Genomic DNA, 23,019 nt, shown 5'->3' with positions numbered 1-23,019 from the left:
ACACCGTACTGGGGCTTTTCATATGTTGTTTCATTTCATTGAATCTTCTCAACAACCTAAAGAGGTAGATATCATCATCCCATTTTACAGATGAGAAAACTTAAGTTCAAGAAGGCAATAAAGCAAGGATTTAAACATGGTCTGTGTACTGGGTTGAATAATTCCCCCGAAAATTCATGCCACCCAGACCTTGTGAATGTGACCTTGTTTGGAAATAAGGTCTTTCCAGATGTAATTAAGTCAAGATGAGATCATACTGGATGAGGGTGTGCCCTAAATCCAATGACCAGTGCCCTCTTAAGAAAGAGAAATTTGGACACAGACACATACAAGGAGAACATCATGTGATGACAGAGCCAGAGACTGGAGTGATGCATCTACAGACCAAGGAATGCCAAGGATTGCCAGTCATCACCAGAAGCTAAGAAGAGGCAAGGAAGGAGCTTCCCTAGAACGCAGTCCTGCCGGCACCTTGATTTCAGACTTCTAGGCTCCAGAACTGGGAGAGAATAAATATCTGTTGTTTTAAGCCACCCAGTTGGTCGTACTTTGTTCCAGCTTCCCTGGAAAACTCATACAGTCGTCTCAGCTCCCAAGTGCATGCACCTTGCACTACAACCACCACTGCACCATCAGCAAGTACACACGAGTATCCTGACTGAAGAAGATATTCTGAGACACTGTGAGGTACTCTGAGACAGATAATACATTCTATTATACCATAGTCCCTCTCCTGAGAGTAGAGACTTGGGGGCAAGGAAATGCAGAGTACTTATGGAGCTATGCACTTAAGGTGTTACTGAGGGGAATACACTACAGGGGTCCTAGTAAGACCATAGTGTGGCCTGGTTGGTGAACATAATTGCAGTCACAGACCACCAGGATGGTTCTGCAGGTCAGAATGTATTGCACTCTTCATGAAAAAAAAAAGTGACAGAAATTTCAAGAAAGTTTCAGTTAGAAATATGGCCAACATAATTCTCTAGCATGGGCAGGAAATTTTTTTAAGGTTATGGGAATGCCAGAGCAAGATGAAGCAAAAATAGATCTAAAGCTCAAGTTGCCAGGACTATAATTATGGAAGTGACTTTTGTCCTTGGAGCTTCTTAAAAGATGGCTTCAGAGTCCCGTGAGGGGAGTGTCTGTGGAATTTGGAATTCTCCCCTCAAGTTGGCACAAAATCAGCTCATCTGAGCCAGTTATGATTCACAGAGCTCCCCATACTGGCCAGATCTGAGGTTGCATATGTTCATCAGGTTTTCATCAAAGGCACATTTTCAGTCCCTGGGAACACACTACAAACTGTAATCTTGACAATGGAGAGAGAATCCTGGGTTGCCTATACCCTGCAGGCCATTTCGGATCTTGACCTGATTTTACATTCTGAAAAATACCTAACTCATTGTCAATTCTCACTAGACCTTATTCATCTTCCTAAAACAAATTAACCTCAGAAATTTACATGCATACCATCATCTAACATCAAACATCAGCTCAGAATAGGTATTAAGTAAATATTAGTTACATGCTCAAAAGATTGAATTGTTTCCATTGACAAGCAGTTGCAGATTTCTGAGAAGAATGACTATCTGCCTTGTAATTGAGTGCCAAGGCTGACCACTAGGAATTGTGCAAAGAACCTAATGATGCATGTAAGGCCCTTAAACTAAAGATCCTTTGTGTTTATTTATGAATACACATTCATAAATATTGTTACTTTTGATCTAATAATACCTTACAATTAACTGCTTAGGTCTTTGTAGTTTACAAAGCACTTTTGCAAACAGACATACCTGATCTCAAGGATATAGTACATAAGTCTGCTTCCATTATCATCAGCTTTTTCCCACTGTATTGAATTTTTACTCCCTTCTAATAATTTTGGAATGCCTGGTTTACTTGGGACTCCAGCTTTGGAAACAAAAGAAAATCTGATTTATATGTTAGAAGTATAAAATATTCTGCAAAACATCTTTCTATAGACTATATTTACTCAGAGGAAAGCCAGATACATTAAAGAAATATTCAGAAAATTATTCAAAAATTTTATTCAAGAAATATTCAAAAATTCTCATATGATTGCATATTTTTAAATGTGTAACTGAGGTTTTTATTAGTGACAGATTAGATGGATTAGTGATAGGAGTAACAATAGAGCTTAGCCTGACACGAAATAAGTGATGCAAATAAAAAGAATTATTGTAAGTTTTGGAGCACTTTCCCTTGATTCCTATAGGGATCAACTTGGAGTTATGGTATACCTTATAGAACACTAGTTAATTTAATATACTTGTTAGATATTTTTTATTTTTGGCATCTTGTTATAGTAGTCAGTAAGTAAATATTTGAACACTCAGTGACACTGTTTTCATTTAGTTCTTACTGCAAAATATCATAGCTAGACAGGAAATCAGAATACTGAAATAATTTTGCCCAGTTCAGGATCCTGCAAGACCAGATGAGTATTATCTCATTACTGCCAGTAAGGACTCCTACCTCTTTTCAATTTCTTCACTCAGACTCCATGGATAGTAATTTACTCTTTTAAGAAAAATCTCAACCTCTAGGATTAGTGAAGTAAACGATGAGAAAAGAATTGAGAAACGTCTAAAGTTTTCTAAGTGCGGAATATGTTAGTACTCACCTTTAGTCTTAAAGCTTTCTGGAAGTGAGGTGCTATTTTCTCCTGTCCTGTACACCACCACTACTCGGACATTATAGGAAGTATAAGGCTGTAGATCTGTGATGTTACAAACATAAGCAGGACCTTGGCTGCACGAAGCTTTAACATGGTAAAACTCATTGTGCTTCCACTAGAAAAAGAAGTCTCAATTAACATTTTGTTTCTTTAAGAAAAACGTTTTAAACATAGAAATTCAAAAGCTTGTGGCAATTAAAACTTAAAGTTTACTTTCTATTAAAAAATAAGAGCTCCTTTATGAGTGTTTGATCCCAAATATTATCCTTACCACCTACAGCAATTTTATTTTTTATGACAAGCTATAAGTGACTTGAATGGTGGTCCTTAAGATAAGTCCAAGGTGGGAAGTGCACCCCTGACTATATATCATCAAGGAGGATTCAAAGCTTGACTTCTTGTTATCCCTAATCAAAGGCATTTTTATTAAATCAGGATGGCTGAGAACACAAATTTACACCTGAGGGGAAATGATGGATCAAAACAGTGATACTTTCAATTCCACGGATTTGCTAATTTCAAAGTAATAATATTTTTACATATTTTGATTCTTTGAAGAAGTCCACAGTGACTTATAAATTAAAACATTTAGTTTTTCCTCCCTAAACCCTCTTCAGACATCTAACCAACATTCCTTATATTTATACATAGGAAGCCTAGTTCCCTAAAAGAAGAACATTTTTGCCCACCATCACTCAGTCAATAAGTAGCAAGGTTACAAGTTAAATATAGGAAATGTTACTTTCATTTCACTGGGTCTCTAATTATAGTTATCTTAAACTTCTTTCTTTGAAACATTGCTTTACAAATATCTGTATGTTTGGACCCTTAATATCTTGTTTGAAAATGATGATTTTTTTCAATGTACAAATAGGAAAAGACAGAGGCATTCTGTCAAGGGTTCTTCTTGTATTTTCCTCAGTAGAGTTTCCTAAGAAGGTCAGTTTCCATAAATAAACCTGACTTTACATCTCCTTTTTCATTTAGCACTCACAAGGTCATGCCATTTCATTGGATGGGCACTTTATATTAGTTTTCTGTTCAGTTAGAAATGATTCTCTGTAGCACCTTCAGGGAATAGACCACCTGGTTCCAGAAAGAAAGAGGAACAGAAGGAATGAAAAAAAAAAAAAAAACCCCAGAAATGCTGATGTCAGAGACATTGCCTGTTAAACTCATAAATGTCTCAATCCCACTGAGACATACAGCCTAATGAAACAGATGCACTGGGTCCTTAATATTTATTCTGAACTTTCTGAGAGAGACAGAGCGAGAGAAATGCTGAGCCCTGGCTCAAAAATTTTAGCCCTTTTTGGTCCTGCCTCCTTAATGCTCTGTCATAGAAGCCTTCAGTGAATAGTCTAGATGGCCCAACATTCCACACCATCCAGAAATTATCAGAGCTCCTTGGAATGTGAGGGAGATGTTTGACCAGGGGCTTTGCTGGAAAACTGTGGAGTATTGACCTCACCACAGCAATGAATGTTCTGGGCAGACCATCAGCTTGGAGAGGTTCCACGGGCTACCCCAGTAAATCACAAGGGAGTTGGGATTTTCCATTCATCAGAGGCCAACAGGTGCAGGGGGGGAAGGCTACCACAGAGGATCTCCAAATTCCTGGGCAAGGGTGTGAGGGAAATGGTGCAGACTATGGTGCAAACTCAGTGTCTCAGTTTCAGAGACTGAAACTTCAGAAATGTTTGGTTCTGGTAGGGATTCCCCTGGACAGCTGAGAAAAAGACAACTGTAATGAATTTCCATGAAAAAAAATTACCAAAGCAAAATTATTTGTTTCTCCTCAATCTTAAATTGAATATGTTCTTCTGCTATACATTGTTGTGAGAAAGAATCTATGAAATTTAGGACCAAGATAAAAATTTAGCCTTGTGCTCTAATTCCCTCATTTTTCCATGTAAGGAAAAGATGAAGACTGGAAGTTTATCCTTTTCTCCTTTCCTGTCTAAAAAATTAAAAAAAAAATTCATTAAAATATTTACCCACTCACCCCTCAGAGTTTCAGTGTGGAGTTACAGGACCATTGCTAGCTGTCTATCATTATGAGTTAGATTCAACTTGCTCAAAAGAAATAGAACTTTCTGACTAGATGTAACACAGCCTTCTACTGTGCTCATCAGTTAGTACTTGTAGGTGGTCATGCATATAGAAATTACTATCTTACATGTTCAGCTTCATGATTTCTTAAGTGGTCTATCTGGAACCTGTGCTGAGCAAGTGTAGTGCAAGTTTTGAAAGAAAAAGCATCACATGAAAGTCATGAGGACTGAGCCAGGTGGCCCCTGTCTGCTGCCCCTCTCCCAAACTTTGAGAAGCTGGGTGGGTGACGATGACTCATGTTCCTTCCGTGTATGAACCAAGGAGAACCTCTGTAAGGATGAGTCAGCCCTGAGGGTCCTCCCCTGCGCGGCTGTGATATCTGACTCATCAGGGCGCCTTACTGGGTCTCTGGCTTCTCATCAGTAAAACGAGAGGCTGGAGTCATCACCTCTAAGGTCCCTCCTCAGTTCACGTCTTTGATCTGGGAAATGAACTTTACATCCCTCCCCTTGACCTCAAACAGAACCACATTAAGCTCACCTAAATAGATGTCCCCAAAGAGATGATCCTTCAATTTCTTCAATTTAAAACTGAATTTTTATGAAATGACCATGTTTTAATTAGGCAACAAATCATCATAAACATGCTCAATGGCAAAGATCTGATTGAACTATGGTCTTTGGTCTTACCAACTTAATATTCACTGCTGTTTCATATTTTTCATAGTTTTTATCTAAAAGTACAAGATTATAAAAAATATTTTACATAGGAAAATTTTAAACCTCTGGGGAGCAACTCCATTTTTAAAGAAAAGTGAGGTCATGACTGTACTGATTTATTTTTAAGTTCCCACTAAACAAAACACTCCTAACCAATCTTTATAAATGCGGACACACAAATATATAATAATGGAAAATGAAACATCCCAGTTATAAAAACTTAATCATCTATTAAGTATATCAGTATAAAAATTAATGTAGACTTTCCCTAGCAGTGAATGAATTAGATTAACTGATGCTTAAATTCAGTGGGCATTTTTACATTGGTTAAAGCGTGAAGCTTTTTGGATGAGGAGCCATTTAAACTAGTTTACAAGCCAAGATCCAACTAGTTTAGAATAAACTAGTTTTATATTTTACTTCTCTCCTGTTGCTATTCAGCCCTGAAATGGCTGAAAGAACATTTCTAAACAAGGTTTTAGGTTTATGTTTGTTCATTTCTTTCCATTTTTTTTCATAGAAGACAGCAAATTGCTATGGACTTTAAACTGAAGAGCCATGCTGATAACATCTAAAGTAAGTAAAACGTTATGAAACCAGTAAACCATAATTTATACCCTTTTATGTGAAGCCTTTTAAGAGCAAATTAATCTCACTGGGAATTTTTTCCATCAGAAATTAGTCTAGATAGTTTACCACTTCTATCTGGCAAACCTGAATCAATGAATCTTGTCAAATATATTGCTCATTTATACAACTGGATGCCCTAGAGATATCTTTTAAAAGGCCTTTTGATTTATTCTATAGCATAAAACAAAGATGTGCGTTAAAAGTATACAGTGAGGGCTTCCCTGGTGGCGCAGTGGTTAGGAATCTGCCTGCCAATGCAGGGGACACGGGTTCGAGCCCTGGTCTGGGAAGATCCCACATGCCGCGGAGCAACTAAGCCCGTGCGCCACAACTACTGAGCCTGCGCTCTAGAGCCTGTGAGCCACAACTACTGAGCCCTCGCACCACAACTGCGGAAGCCCACGTGCCCTAGAGCCCGTGCTCCGCAACTAGAGAAGCCACCGCAATGAGAAACCTGTGCACCGCAACGAAGAGTAGCCCCCGCTCGCCGCAACTAGAGAAAGCCCACACGCAGCAAAGAAGACCCAAAGCAGCCAAAAAAATAAATAAATAAAATTTTTGTAAAAAGTGTACAGTGAGATGTACCTTTTGGAGTTCAAACCAAAATCTGATAAGGTGAACATTAGATGGAGCCTTCCAATCTAATTGCAAACTCGTGTTCTCTGGAACCAAGGCATGAGGTTTCTCTGGCGTGTCAAACGTTTCCACAGTGACAGGACGACTCTCCGTGCACCACATTTCCTCGGCGTGGCAGGCCAGAACCTTTTTGTAGAAAAGAACAATTGCTTAACTTTTCTAGAACCTTGCACTTGAGAATGGCAATAAAAGTACCCAATATACTCGCCGTACTTTTAACACATAGAGTTTTCCACCAGACAGTCTAGTAACAAGGAGAGAGAGCCTCCCATTTGGATATTCACTTTGCCTTAGTGGAGTCTCAGGAATGGGAGCCAGATGAGAGATTGCCACCTGATAGCGGACTGCCTCTTTCGGTCCATTTGGCTTGTGAGATTCTCTCCAGGATATAACAAGGCTGGTGTCTGACTGCACAGTTGTGTTAATGAGCCAAACCGCCTCTGGTACTGAAATAAATAACAGTGCACAATAAGGCGTGTTGCAACAGCACTGAAAGATGGAAAGAAGTAATGGGGTCTTGGTTGAGGAATAGGCATATCATGTGAGCAGAATGAATGACAGATGTTCCGAAGGAAAGCCAGCCTCCTACATAATGGTAAGTTAACAGACTGCCTGAAAGGCTCTCGCTTATTTTTGCCTAATGACTAAATCATTCTCTGACTCCAGCTCAAGGATATGACCAATGATGAATAATCCAATTCGGGTGAGTTTTGTGAATGGCATCAGAGATGTGTGAAAGAAATGGCCTCCCCTCATAATAATCGCCACCTCTTACAACACCTTTTCAGATTCTAAATCCACTTTCTTTAAGGCAATGATGTTATATCACTTTACAACTCAGTAGCCTTGGTAAAATTCGCATAGAGAAAAGGCTTGGCTTTCCTAGGTTTCACTACATGTACAGAGACCTGCAAATACATGGGAAGAGAGTGACACTGTGAGGTGAGACCAAAGAATGTGTTTCCAGCCACATAGAATTGATTATGATGTTTTGCCATATAGTTGCTTTTCATTTTGATGGGATATTATCCATCATCTTCTGGTGTTAGAGTAAGGATCATATCAACAGAATATTCTCCTAGAAATACATTTTTCTTATTAAGCTTAAAAAAAACTCACATAATAAAGATAACTTAGCATCCAGATAAAAACCAAGTATAGGGCTTCCCTGGTGGCACAGTGGTTAAGAATCTGTCTGCCAATGCAGGGGACACAGGTTCGAGCCCTGGCCCGGGAAGATCCCACATGCCGCAGAACAACTAAGCCCGTGCACCACAACTACTGAGCCTGCGCTCTAAAGCCTGTGAGCCACAACTACTGAGACTGCATGCTACAACTCCTGAAGGCCGCGCACCCTGAGTGCATGCTCCGCACAAGAGAAGCCACCATGATGAGAAGCCTGCGCACCGCAATGAAGAGTAGCCCCTGATCGCCACAACTAGAGAAAGCCCGTGCCCAGCAACGAAGACCCAACGCAGCCAAAAATAAATAAATAAAATAAATAAATTTATTTTTAAAAAACCCCCCAAAACAAATATAGGCACACACAAGCACATATATCACAAAATTCCACTCTAGAAAATCCCGCACCATGCCCATAACTCACCTCCACTTTTAGTTTTTCCCAAAATCTCTTTTCCCGGAGGTAATTGTTCCAAAGGATCTGAATAATAATTCCTTACAGCTATCCGTATCATATATGTTGAAAATGGCTGTAAACCTTCAATAAGGGCTATACTCTCCTGAAATTCCTGTAATTAATTTTTATAAATCAGTGTCTTATTTTTTTGTACAAACGGGGAGAAATTATTTAATCAAAGAGAAAAAAACTAAAAGACTCAAAAATTTTTAATTCATCTTTAAATCTTGGATCATGAGTGACAATCTTCACTATACTAGTCTGCCCAGACCTGAGTTGTTTAATGTCTGTCTCCAAGAATAAATGCCAAATGATTGGCAGCCTCAGTCAGTTGTGACATAATCATTTCACTTAGGAAGCTGAATTCCCAGAGCACACTCTCATTAGAGTTGCATTAGAAATTCAGCAGGAAGGTATTGTAAGGATGTGACACATCAGTGAATACAATAAAAGATTAAGCTACATTATCTAATCATTCTCAGAAATAAAGTTTAAGAAACTAAAAAGGCTTTCCTTACACTAATGGTTCTCAACTTTGGTTACACTTTGGAATCATCTGGGAAGTTTTAAGAAAATACTGATACCTGGGTCCCACCCCTAAAGATTCTGATTGCATTGGTCTGAGGTGAAGCATGGACTCAGAAATTTTAAAAGCTTCAATGTGCTGTCAAGGTTGAGAACCACTCACTGCCTTTGGCCAATATTAATCATTATGAAGACAATAAGAGATAAGCTGTAATAAGAGAAATGTCCAATGCCAGAAACCCAATCTTGGTCAGCCAAATGATCCAATCTGTCTCTGAAACAACTCCTGTTAGAAATGTGTAAAGAAAGGTTAAAATAGACAAAATTTTAAAATAAATATATTTTTAAAAAATAGACAAAATAAAAGAAGTTACAAGAATCAGAAAGAAAGTAGATGATGGTCAATTTCACCTTTTGACTTGATTAAAACCTCCAATAGATGATGGTCAATTTCACCTTTGACTTGATTAAAAAATAAGCAGAAAGAAAATTACTGGGTACATACGATTCCATCACAAAGACAACTGGAACACCCATGCCTATGATGGAATGAATTGTGTCCATTCATTCATTCAAGAAATATCTAGTAATGCCTATACAATGCCAAGTAGTATGCTAGGTGCTAGGAATACAATGATGAATAAAAACGTAGTACCCGCATAACAACACATTTCACAACGTATAGAAAATAAACAAAAATATAATGTACAATTTTTATATTAGCTATATGCTGTGGAGGAGAGGTATACAGAAATGTTCTTTCTGTCCAATTCATTTCTTACCCCTGAATCTGCTGGAATGGCCACAAAAACAAGTCTCTATCACTTTCTGGGGATAATTAGATAATTAGGGAGGGCAACAAACCCAGCTCTTTTAGGACACTCAGGAAACAGTCACTATAAGGCAATCTACCGACTGATTAGGGTTAATATACTTCCTTGAAGCTTAACTTACTCGTAGGCAAGAGACTAGATAGAACACAGTATGTTTTGATGAGTCAGCTGTAAAAGTTTGCATCACAGTGTGTTTCAGAACATAATATAGAAAATACTATGGCTGAGGATTTTATATCAGAAAAAGGCATCTTGTGAAAAGACAAAGACAACGGGCTCCAACCTTACCAGCATTCTATCTTTCAGTTCAGAGCTGTTCTTCCTGTCATTTACTTCTTTGTAATAAAGCAGGTATGTGGGAGTGGGGCTGGTGATGCCATCCCATGTGAGGTTTGTCTGGGCAGGTGGTAATCTGATTGTGAGGCTGGTGTTAGTGGCGTTAAGTATAGTTGGCTCTGCAATATCTGAAGCTAGAGACAGAAATGCTCTATCTAAAATAATAATAAAAAGATTAAATATATACACACGTACGTACGAGAGAAACAGCAGATTTATCTAATCTAACATCAAGAATAATATCATATTTTCTTTTTATTTAACTGACAAGGTATGGTGTATTGGAGTGTTGGAAATGTTATTCAGGACAGGAAGACACGTTTTTTACATACGTTTTGAACATGTTAAATGCCTGGGGAAGAGTGCAAAATAACTGGTAATTGCTTACAATTTCCAGCAGATGGAGCTAAACTACCCTTAATTGCGTACCTAGACAGTGAATAGCAAAATACGTTGACCCTTTTTTATTTTGAAGAAAGTAATGAGAGCATTATATCAATCATATTTTTCAATGAATTCCGATTATGAAAACTGATGTTACCTTTAGGACTTTTATTTCTAGGGATATGCGTGTGTGTTCAACCTCAAACAGATATTGCGTGGATTTTTTAAATCTCTTAAATGAATTATTTCACCAAAATATGCACTCAGCTTATTTATAAGTTCTCCCATGTTTTCATATTGTATAACTTACATATTTTATAACTGAATACATTTAAGCAAAGAGAGTTTGTTTTACTCATTTCTGTCTCTCTCTAAGAGGGAATTATACTGAATTTAGAATGACATTGTGACTTTAATGGCAGAGAGAGCTTGTGAAAAAACTCAGAGACCACTTTAGGTTTGAATGTCACCCATGAGGCTATGTAGTGCTGTTTTTGTTTTTGGTTGGTTGGTTTTTATATTTCAAACATTTATTTTATTATGACTCTCAGCAAAAAATATATAGTCAGTTCTGCCATAATGTGATACATGCATTCCTAAAAGTCATTGCATTATACAAAATCCAGAAGATGTGTGGGGAAAATAGAGTGAGGGGCACAACACTAAAAAACTTCATGAGTGACACATTAAACAAGCAAGAGAGAAACTTAATAAAAATGGTAGCACAAATGTACACATGTTAAATGGTTGACATATCTAATCCTATAATACATAGGCATTTTACCTTGAAAAAGACCTGAAATTTTATGCAAAGCTTTTTGACACCACTGGGAGGTCTAAAATATCATCAGGGGAGAAAAAAGACAAAAAGAAGGGAAATTATGGGACTGAGAAGACAAAGAGGATAGACAGAGAGAATGACAGGGCAAGGGTTTCCTGTGTCTAAAGTAGCCTGCCACAGCCCAAGCCATATATACAGATAGAGATAAATTGTGACCCAGGGCAAACAGCAATCACAATGTGCACCAAACCCTGACCATTTGGAGCAATGCTGAGAGCACAACAAAGAGTTGGAGGGACAGCCCTGGAGGAGGAAACATTATGAAATTTTCCTGACCCTAAACTGGGAGAACAAGCTGATTAAGAATGTGACTTTCTTACCTGGAAAAGGCTGCAGGACTGAACTGTAAACCAAGATACGCTTACTACTTAGGGCCTCCACCTGGGAGAGGATGGACCCATTGCTTTTCTTTGCCTGATAAATTTGTGTGCTGTCCTTTGCTGTGGAGATCCAATATAGAAATTGTCCATCCACAGTCAAGCTAACAAGCATTTTTCCTGTTGATGAAAAACAGAAAAGAACATAAAGAACAAAATACATATCTGACATTTTCTACTCTAAGCAATATGTGAAATCCTTTTTCTATAGCATAACTGATAAATTTTGAATCTTTCTATTATTTCAATATGAAAAAATAATACTTTTATGTCATTAGCCTAAGGATTTTACAGATATTTTCTCATTTTAGCTCCGTATCAAGCCAACAAAGCAAATACTATTATTATTAGCCTCATTTTGTAGAAGTGGAAACTGAGGCTTCGAGGGGTTAAATAATCCCCTCAAGGCCACAAAGTTAGTCAAGGGCAGAGCCAGGATTTAAAACTTACCTGTGTGATTCCACCCCAAACAACACCAACTGAAGGAAGGTATTAGCTGAGGCGCAGGGCTCAGTGCCTTGCTCAGTATATTTATCAATGATTTAGAATGAATGCATAATAAACATATTTATCAAATTTGCAGATAATACATGATTCTTACTGTCACTAGTACATTCAGTCTTTGACTTATTCAAAAATATCACAACAGAATCGTGAAATGGATTGAAATTTCATAGCAACAAATATAACATCCTAAATTCAAGGTTAAAATTAAATCTGTAAATAAGGAATGAAAGAAATTCTGGCTTAATAATAGTTAACATGAAAAAGACTATGGGTTCTTCAAATGGCAGGCAGCCCAAAGACCTGATGTCACTTTTAGCTGCAGTAAAAGAAGACCTGGGAATTCAGAGGCCCTCTGTGCTGACCAGAACATACTGAAAAGTACAGTGAGTCATTATGGGACAACACTTAAGAGAACTAAGCAGCTAGAGCGAAACCTCAGGAGAGTGGATAGGGCAAAGAAAGATCTAGAAGCCATACCACCTAAGGATTACTTACAGACACTTGAATTTTTTCCTCTAAAGGAAGTGCTTAGTATGGGCTATGGCAGCTGTTTCCACATAGTTGAGTCGCTATCATGTGGAAAATGATTGATTTATTCTTTGTAAATTTAAAAGTCAGAACTCAGGCCAATGAATGAGAGGAATGGGGAGAAAACTTCGGCTAAACATAAGAAAAATATCTAGCGTTTAGAACTGTGCAAAAATTAAACAGACTTCCTTATAAGGTAATAAATTGTTTTATAAACAGGTGCTCAAAGAAAGCTGTTTTGGTAGAGGGGATTTCTTCCAATATTACGTCAGCTAAATGATCTCTAAAGTCATTCTAATTTTCTAATTTTTGGATTATGGATTTCAATTGTGGCTTCATGAAAGACTGACTAGTTCTATAGCTATAAAATAATGGCCATTAGATAATTCTTGTGTATCAGATGTTAAAGAAAAATTATTCTGACACTTGTTTAAATGGTAAGGAAGACTTTAATCAAGGCTGTTGCAATATTGCAGTAGGGGAGGGAGATGTGCACAACTCCAAATACAGCAAAGACAACTGGGAGTTATAGCCAACAAGCAGAGGGAGAGAGCAGTCAAGAAAATTACTAAGAGGAGACATCAAGGGGAGGGGGATTCTTGCTAAACTGGCCTCATAGGATTTTTGGCCAAGAACATCAAGGGGCGAAGAACTTTATCAGATACCAAGATGAGGGATTCTCTCTAAACTGATTTGGCAAGACTTGCTACAACTGGACTCAGCAAGGATGGACAGGGAAGACCAAGTTTGAGGCCTAGTTGAGGAAAGGGCTCACAGGAGCATAACTAAAGTTTGATCAGGGCATTCCCTGGCGGTCCAATAGTTAGGACTCTAGACTCCGTGCTTCCACTGCAGGAGGCATGGATTTAATCCCTGGTTGGGGAACTGGGATCCAGCAAGCTACTCGGCGTGGCCCAAAAAAAAAAAAAAAAAAGAGCAATTAAAGTTTGACCAAGGAAAGAGTCTTTGTCACAGATTCAACAGAATCAAGTTATTCTCCTAATAAGAGAAGTTCAGAACATTATCTCCACTCTTAAGCCCATTGAAAGTACATTGGAATTGCTTCTAAAAGGCTCTGGGGCTTCCCCGGTGGCTCAGAGGTTAAGAATCCGCCTGCCAATGCAGGGGACACAGGTTCGAGCCCTGGTCCAGGAAGATCCCACATGCCGCGGAGCAACTAAGCCCGTGCGCCACAACTACTGAACCCACGTGCCACAACTACTGAAGCCCATGCGCCTAGAGCCCATGCTCCGCAACAAGAGAACAGCAATGAGAAGACTGCGCACCACAAGGAAGAGTGACCCCCCACTCACCTCAACTAGGGAAAGCCCGCACACAGCAAGGAAGACCCAACGCAACCAAAAATAAATTAATTAATTAAATAAAATTTTTAAAAAAGGCTCTGGCTGATATGTCAACAAAACCATACATGCAGTTACAACACACAGACACACACACATTTGCAATTTCAAAACTTTACTATATAAACCAGCAATACCCAATAGCACTTTTTTTTTAATAAATTTATTTATTTTTGGCTGTGTTGGGTCTTCCTTGCTGCATACGGGCTTTCTCTAGCTGCGGTGAGCAGGGGGGCCACTCCTTGCTGCGGTGCTTAGACTTCTCACTGCGGTGGCTTCTCTTGTTGCGGAGCACAGGCTCTAGGCACGTGGGCTTCAGTAGTTGTGGCACGTGGGCTCAGTAGTTGTGGGACACAGGCTTTGTTGCTCCGTGGCATGTGAGATCTTCCCAGACCAGGGATCGAACCCATGTCCCCTGCAATGGTAGGTGGATTCTTAACCACTGCGCCACCAGGGAAGGCCCCCCAGTAGCACTTTTGATGATGGAAATATTTTACATCTGTGCTGCCCAATACAGTAACCATTAGCCACTTGTGGGTTTTGAGCATTTAAAATGTGACTAGTGTGGCTGAGGAATTAAATTTTGAATTTTATTTAATTTTAATTAATTTAAACTTAAATCACCACATGTGATTAGTGATTGGATAGTGAGGACTAGACCGTTAAGAATATATGGGGGTATTTAAAGTGTTTTTTTTCTTTTGCAATTACTCCTAATTAGAAGACTTCCAAGTGACTTTAGACTTTCAAATATTTCCTCCACAAGATTGTGAATTTCAACAGATAGACCTGTCAAGTATTGACCAAGTCATGCTGAATGTGGAAGCAATGAGATCATCAGCATGGGGGTGGAGTACTGGTGGGAAGATCAGGGATGCTGTAGTTAGGCCCAGTTTCAGATACCAGCTCCTCTATTAACTATGGCCCTTTGGACAAATTACCTTTCTCAGCCTCAGTTTCCTCATCTGTAAAATGTGGATACTAGTATCTACTTCACTGAGGTGTTTTGAAGATCAAATGAGATAATACATTTAGTCGCCTGCTTAGAATACATAGTTGAGCTCAATAAGTTGTAGTTCTACTGTTAATTATAAAATAACAACAAAAGAAAGCCCCCCACAGATCCAGAAAAGTATGTGAATGCCTATGTACAATTTGCCTGAAAACAACTTGAATTCTACAAAAACATTTGGCACAGTCTGGAGCAAATACTATATATATATATATACACACATATTCCTTTGAGTATAGGTTGAATGTAACCCCTTTTTAATGGAGCTGGAGGGGCTGCCATTATTAGTGAAGATCTACGTACACACACGAGTGTCTTACCAAGCAGAGCAGGCATGATGATAACTTGCCAACACTGACATCCTTCCAGATCCATTGCCCAGATCTCTTGCCCTTTGACAAAGTATATCCGTGGTTTCTTTAGGTCAGAGGTATCAATAGTCATTGCTCCACTTAACTCGAATTCAGTCACATTGCAAGAACATTGGCTTCTTCCATTTGGATGGTTTATGGCTGGTGGTTGCAGAATTCGGTGCAAGGTCTGGTTGATAATACTGTAGTAGAACATCTGAGATCCAAAATCAGAAACTTCTGTCCAATACAGGCGACTATAGGAAAAAAAAGATGCTCCAACTTAATGAGTAAAACATATCATTGCAAATATCAGTTTCTAATGAAGATCAATCATTTCTAATGATTGTGGGGACAGATGCCACCTTTGGAAAGAACATGTCCCAGTGTTCAATAACCTTCTGATGGAAGAGATCACAAGAAGTCTAGTTTGTAGCATTTTCCAAAGATTTCTCAATAAATGTGTTTGCAACGAAAGCCTTGGACTATAATGACCTTAGGCATTGTATTAAATGGCTCATTACTGGCTCTAAATATGAAAAATATTTGCATACTTTTCATCAACACCATCTCCATTCCCTTCCCCTCAAGTTTGTTTCTGTTTCTTAATACTAGTTACCAATCTAGTTTCAAGATAGACTATAACCATGCTTATGGCACAAACAAAATATATCTCTTCAGCCAGAGAAACTGCTATTCAGTTGCTGAATGGAGGCCTTAAAATTAATCTCATAAGGACATTAATTAAAGATGGATGAGCCCAGAATAGCATTTACTGTGGAAAACATGCTTCCTGTCTATCTCCTGCTCATTTCCTGCTGCCGTCTCAGTCCCCTTCTTGTCCTTACCAATTGGGGATATTATTAAATTCACTGGTATAAAAATATCCTTTGGTTTCCCGCTGGTAATTAACCTAACTTTAGGTTAGTGGAATTGTCAGTATGGATTAATTTTATATATTGGTGGTTGTAGGCTCATCATTTATGTGTAGAATTAGTATAAGTTAACATCAAGAACATTAAGCATCTTATTGTCCCATCATTGACTCTGATATTAAACCAAAGATATTACATTAAATATGTTTATGTCTATTTCATCACAGTAGAAACAGACACTCACACTTCACATACCTTAAGAAAGGATATACAGAAAAAGAGATTATTGTTGAATTTCTGTTGCAAATTTTCAGCTTCCTGGGATATTTCACCTTGTTTTCAAGATCTACATCAAATATTTGCATTCCGTTTTGTGATTCTTTCAGCACAAAGTAGAGGTGCCTTGAAATCCAGTCAATTGTAATAATTGTGATATCAAAAACCACTGCATCTCGGAAAATCTTAACAACAGGTAGAAAACACAGCCAAGAAGATAATGCTCATTTTCTTCAACTCTGAGGACTTTTTTTGTAATCACTCAATTTCTTATTTACTGCACTTCTCTTTTGTAATCCAAAATCTCGGTGACTCTGGACTGTGTGCCACTGTAACACTGGTCCTTTTCTCACATTGTATATTTTCCCTGGTTAATTTCAACTGCCGTGGCTTCAACTGTAATCCATAGACCAGAGCTACAAATTCACATCTTCAGGCAAGATTCTCATTGAGTTACTGCTTCAGATATCAAACTGCCTACTGAACATCTCCAAATGAATGATCTCAGAAAACAAAATTCATCACCCCACCCCCCAAACCTCCTTTTCTCCTGCATTTTATATTTTTATGGATTTCCAACACTCACCTGAAGAGCAGTCTCAACAACTGTGGTTCACCCTTGACTTCTTCCTCCCATTACTACCCATAGCGAATTAGTCCCATTTTAAATATCTCCTGAGCTTGTCCTCTCCTCTCTTACCTCACTGTCTCTCACTTCCTGCTTAACATTTCCTGTCTGGATTCCTGTGATAGTTGCTGATTGCCTCAGACTTAACCTTCTCTTCTTTGCTAACAGAGAGGTCTTCCTAAAACACTACTTGATCATGTTAATGACCCACAAAACTTCTTGAATGGCTTGATGTTGGCTTCAAAATTGACACTTATCTCCTTGGCACAGTAAAGAAGGTCCCTTATATTTAGGCTCTTGCCCATCTCTTCAGCTTTACCACCTGCCTTTTACTCTGCCCTGACCCCCACCTCCATTCCAAGCTCTTTCTAGTTACAGCTGCCCGAACAGGCTATGGCTCTCTGGTTTCCCGGACTTTGCTGCTCCCTCAGCTTTTCCCCACATTCACCTGGTTCATCTTATTTGTACCCAAGATGTCTTTCCACTCTACCACCACCACCACCACTCCATGCTGGATGAAGCCTCCTTTCTCTGTGATTCCACTGCATCCTGCCCTCAGCATAGCACTTACAGTCTTCTGCCTGTCTTCTCCACTAGCTAACATTCAGTGAATACCTACCACATTCCAGGCATTGTGCTAATGCCTTACATGGATTAGCTCATTAATCTTCACCTTAAAATGAGGGACTATGCAACCATAGTGGTTAAATAAGTTGCTGATGGTCACAGTTCTAGCATGTAGTAAAGTCAGAATTAAATTCTAGGCTGTCAGATTTTAAAGCTCACCCTCTTAATCACCATGCCATACTGTCTTACTCTTGTTAGACTAATACTAGACTGGATTTGTTCAAGGACTGTGACATTTTGTTTTACCTCTATCTCAGGTAACACAGTGCCTTAAGCCCAATCACTGTTTGCTAAATTAAGCCTGAATCACATCTGCACAAAACATAACCTGAATTCATTTGTGACTAAATAATTACACAACATCTGTCCTTTTCAACCATTCTAATCTTAATGGCTCAACCACTGGCTCGTCATTTTCATCACAGGGTTGTGTGATATGCAAATACTCCACTTCCTTTCAGAAGAATTACATAGCGAAATACCTCAGAGCTGGACTGATTGTGCATGTTGAGGAGGAAGAGTGAGTCTCCCTGAGCATAGTACGCCACTGCGTCATCAGCTGTGTAGCCCATGGCACCAATGTCGCCTTCTGCCAAAAGTGTCCATACAACTTGATTTCGATCCATATCTAACAAAACTATCTTGTTATCAAAAAAAGTTATGAGGTATGGAAATGCATTGATCTCTAAAAACAAAAAACAAGTAGATAATATGTATGAGAAAAAGAACTTTAGCAAAATCCCTTGATTCAACATCAAGCCATTTTGAAATCCGTGAGTCTCCTTTGGGCTCATTTACTACACCCGTCTCAATGGATTCTGCCTGGGTGCTCTAAGCCTAGGTTTATTTAAGCATGTTTGGCGATGATGAAAATTGATTATTTTATTTGACTTTAGTTTCAGCTCAGAGATAGCACTTGGGTATCCCTGAGAATACTAAGGGTCAAAAATGTTTTTAAATCACTAGTTGTTATTCGCACAGGTTTTAGATAATAAATACCTGATGTTTTGGACTTTACTATGTCAGAAAATGGTCCAGGTCCTTTGGATGTGAAGACTCGAACCTAAAGAAAAAAAAGCATACAAAAATGTGCATTCAAAAGTGTCCTCAGTGACAACAGTTAAGTTCTGAGACTGATAAATTATTGAATGTTTCATTTCACAATTATGAGATATATTATGAATAGGTTCAGTTATTCACATCTAAGTATATAGCAAAAAATTACTAAGAGGAAAAATATTGTCCCAAACAATTTTTGGTAGGATTTTTTGTCCAGAAAAGTACAAAGTAATGGCACAAACCTCTATTGGCAAAAGATCTGAATTTCTATAAAAGATCTTTAGCTATTTCCAAAATTAAATTACATGGAACATTTAACAGAAACAAAACCATACAGATTATGGTAAACTTCCACTTTATCATGAAATCAATAAGAAGCTTCAAATAACTAAATTTACTGTACTTTTTTAAAAGAAGATTTATAAAAAGAAAATAGTAATTAACCCTTATATTTGAAAATGAGTCGTGCGTTTCAAACCACTTTTACGTATATTATCTCTTTTGATCCTCACAACTACTAAGAGTAGAAACTGGACAAAGGTCATAATTAGGGTAGGTAACCTATCCACAATGACACATGTAGAAACTGGCATAAAACTAAGTCTTCTGAGGTCTGTATGCTTTTCTTCCCACTGTGCCATGCTGTGTTCTAACAGCAAAGTTTTTTAAAACAATTTTTATTACATATCTCTTATTATATAATAATTATTTCCACTTCCAAAACTTGCCTGTGTTCTATAGCCTAAAAGAAAATTGCCATCCATAATGATGGCCTTGAAAGATAGAACCTCAAGTGCCCTCTCAATCAACAAAACACTGGATTATTCTTATTACACCTCTAGTATTAAATCTATTTTACTATATTCTGTTTATTACTATCTGTGTATGGTGTGCATGCATGTGTGTGTGTTTATCATGGTGCATATATCAATCAGTCTTCACTTTTGCACTGGACCGTGTTAAGTAAGACTCATGCCTATACATGCAGATCACTTTGCAAAGCTCTGTGGTGACTGAGATTTGAACCAATATAAGCTTATAGGCAAATACACTTAACCAGACTATTTATTTAACTGGAACACATATGATTCTTAACAAATAGGAATGTGTGTTATCTTTAACTTTTATGTACAACTTTTTTGATTAGTATATGTAGACCTAATATATTATCAAAATAATTACTGAATTAGAATTTTACAAAAAGAAAATAGATCCTCTGGAAACCACAAATCTCTAAAACACTCCCCAAAACATTATGTTCCCCAAAATGAAATGGAAAATAACTCTAAATATGTACAACATTGTCACCAACCTGGTACATAATGACGATGTGAAAATCATCAGGCTATCTACCATAAGGGGAAAGCTATGTCATATTATATTTAAAATGCCAAAATTGGTGGCAGTCGTTTTTCCTTTTGACTCCTACTCTCTCCGACTTTCTCCTCTCTCCGCAACCAGGTGACAAATGTGAGATGTCAACTACCCAGACCCTCAGCTTTTATTTCCTTTAGTAGCTGCAATTGGGGGCGTCCAGATGACTCCCAGCAGCTGATGTAATATACTGGAAAGGACTCTAGAAGCTAGACTGTAGCACACCACTTCCCAACCACGCAGCTTTGGTACCTGATACACCCAGGGACATGGCTTTTTCTTCACAATGGGAGGATCAAATGAGATAATGAATATAAAAGCACCTAGTGTGGTACACGGCCTATAGTGGTGGAGCCAAAAAGTAATGTTTGTTCTGAATCTGGAAGCAAGAAAATTGTCAAGATGTCCTTTACCCTAGCTGTCCCCTCTCCCTTCTGTACCTTTGCTGTCCACTTGACCTCTGTGATCACAGCATACATGAAATTATTGACAGAGCGGCAGAATTCTTAACCTGGTCCTTTAATCCACCTTTTGTCTACACTATTCAGACCCCTGTATCCCTGTTTTCACTCTCATACCTGGAAGGCAACACTGTACCCAAGACTCATACCCTCAAGTTGAAAAGACATCACTGAGGAAGTGACATTGACAGCAATCCAGTCTTTGAATGTTTTGTTTGTGTCGCTTTGGTGGGATATTTGATAGAAAATTTCGAATCTTGTTAACACACCATTTTCGTGCTTAGGTTTATTCCACCTAAATTCCACCACAACTTCATTCTTATTGTGGTATTTTTCACTTGGTAATATAAATATTCTGGGATTCTCTGGTGCTGATGGAACTGAAAAGCAGAGACACAGATAGGGCAGAAAACAATACAAGGTCAACTTCTACCACTCATGATGAGGATGCAGAGCACCTTAGTAATAAATATTTCTCATTCCTGACAGTTAAGGTATATCTATCTTCTTCTTAAAGATCTTCAGGAGAGAATATTCCATAGATTTCTTCAGGAACCTATCCTGATATTTCTGCAAATCTTCCTTTTCTCCAACCCAAATCCTGCTTACTACCACTGAGGCACACCTTTCTCATCTGTGGTCTGTATACATGGAAGCTGGCTAGTTCACCTTATAAAATACAGTATTTACTCTCATTCTGGAGGTGGAAATGGCAGTCACCAGGAAGGAAGACACTATCTCTATCCAGCCTTTAGCCAGTTCCGGGTGTAAAGTACAGCATATCCAGGATCCAGGCCCTCTCACCGTGAACCCTCTCTGAGAGTATGGCTTAGTTGTTGCCATCTATTCTGAAGCCACATCAAGCAATTTAGCCTCTCCCAATCCTTTAATTAATTTCTCTCTCTCTCTCTCTCTCTCTCTCTCTCTCTCTCTCTGTGTCAATCAAGAGAAATTCCTCTGCCTGATTTCCAAGTCATTCCATCCAAGACATCCCTCTTCTTTCTTAGGATTCCTCCATAGGTCCCCTCCCACTCTGCCGCTCCAATCACATTGCTCCTTAATGTTCAACACTCACATCGTTATCCAATCCCCAGACCTTCTTGCATTGTATTTACATGGGATAAACCTCTTCTTGCTTCATGCCTTAGAGCCCAGCTAAAGTTTCCACTCCCCAAAGGCCTTCCCCAGCCATACCAGTCTGCGTGTATGGCCCTCTCATAAGAATGCTGAGAGGCAGCTTGATAGAGGTGAAGGTTTCATAGCTTGTTTATTCACTCTATGCCACTGCTACTCAGTTGTCACTGTCTTATTTCTGTTATCATTAGCAGCGTCTGTGTTTATCTCTCTACTGTCTTATGAGCTCCGTCAGAGAGAAAGCACCTTTTCTTATTCCTTATTAAATCCCCCCAAATCTAGTAAAGGACTGGCACACAGTAAGTGCTTAATAAATATTTGTCAATTTGAATAATTTCCAACTATATTGTAAATTCCCCGAAGGCAAGGGCCAAATCTTATCATTTTTCCTTATTTCAGAGTGCTGATGGCCCCTAGCCCCCAGTGCATCCCCTGATAGTCAAGTCCATTTCTACAGAAGAAGCCAACTAAAACTGACATCCCAAGACAATCTCAAAGAGAGCATACCTGGATCCAAATGCTAACTGCTCCAGAACCTGCCCAGGCTCCACTATGTTCCTGTTATGAGACTCATGGATAAATATTGTTGATAAAATCTTAACAGTTTAAAAAAAATTGCAACAGTGAACATATGTCTGTTTATTGAGCTCTTACTGCCTGCCAGGTCCCATGCTAGGAAGTTTATATAAATTAAATCAACATGATAAGATCACTCGCCAGTGTCTGCAAAAATGACTGAATGGAGATTTGAAGAAACTAGAGTGAAAAGTCCAGATTAAGCCCCAGCCCTGCCACTCACTAGCTAATTTACATTGAGCAACTCCTAGGCTTCCATTTTCTCTTAGCATAACCAAGATAATAACACCTGTCCTACCTACCACAGAGATGATACAATGATGTTGAGGGTCACTGAAATGATACAATGATGTTTCTGACACATGATAGGGATGTAATAAATGTTTAATAAAGGAGTGATATATATAAATGTGCTTTGTACACTTTAAAGTGATATACACACGTAAAGGTGTGGCTAATTTCCTTTTTTAAAATATATTCCAAAGAAAAACATTTTTTAAAAATTTAGAGGGACTTCCCTGGTGGCGCAGTGGTTAAGAATCCGCCTGCCAATGCAGGGCACGTGGGTTCAAGCCCTG

General features: G+C 38.5%; 1 protein-coding gene across 1 annotated transcript in view; it reads right to left on the bottom strand.

The window, feature by feature from the left end:
• ROS1 (ROS proto-oncogene 1, receptor tyrosine kinase) overlaps positions 1-23,019 on the bottom strand; it is a 122,405-nt gene that overhangs the window by 38,556 nt on the left and 60,830 nt on the right. Inside the window, exons 22-33 of the mRNA XM_057528290.1 lie at positions 20,849-21,111; positions 18,837-18,900; positions 18,320-18,522; positions 16,562-16,767; positions 15,402-15,688; positions 11,617-11,793; positions 10,024-10,226; positions 8,345-8,489; positions 6,952-7,184; positions 6,688-6,864; positions 2,645-2,813; positions 1,794-1,911 (exon numbers count right to left, since the gene is read on the bottom strand). Coding sequence (XP_057384273.1) covers positions 1,794-1,911; positions 2,645-2,813; positions 6,688-6,864; positions 6,952-7,184; positions 8,345-8,489; positions 10,024-10,226; positions 11,617-11,793; positions 15,402-15,688; positions 16,562-16,767; positions 18,320-18,522; positions 18,837-18,900; positions 20,849-21,111 — 2,245 coding nt within the window. The remainder of the gene's footprint in view (positions 1-1,793; positions 1,912-2,644; positions 2,814-6,687; positions 6,865-6,951; positions 7,185-8,344; positions 8,490-10,023; positions 10,227-11,616; positions 11,794-15,401; positions 15,689-16,561; positions 16,768-18,319; positions 18,523-18,836; positions 18,901-20,848; positions 21,112-23,019) is intronic.

The sequence above is a fragment of the Balaenoptera acutorostrata genome, chromosome 14 (assembly GCF_949987535.1).
Source record: "Balaenoptera acutorostrata chromosome 14, mBalAcu1.1, whole genome shotgun sequence".
In the NCBI taxonomy this organism is placed as follows: domain Eukaryota; kingdom Metazoa; phylum Chordata; class Mammalia; order Artiodactyla; family Balaenopteridae; genus Balaenoptera; species Balaenoptera acutorostrata.
This window is presented reverse-complemented; position numbering and strand designations above follow the sequence as displayed.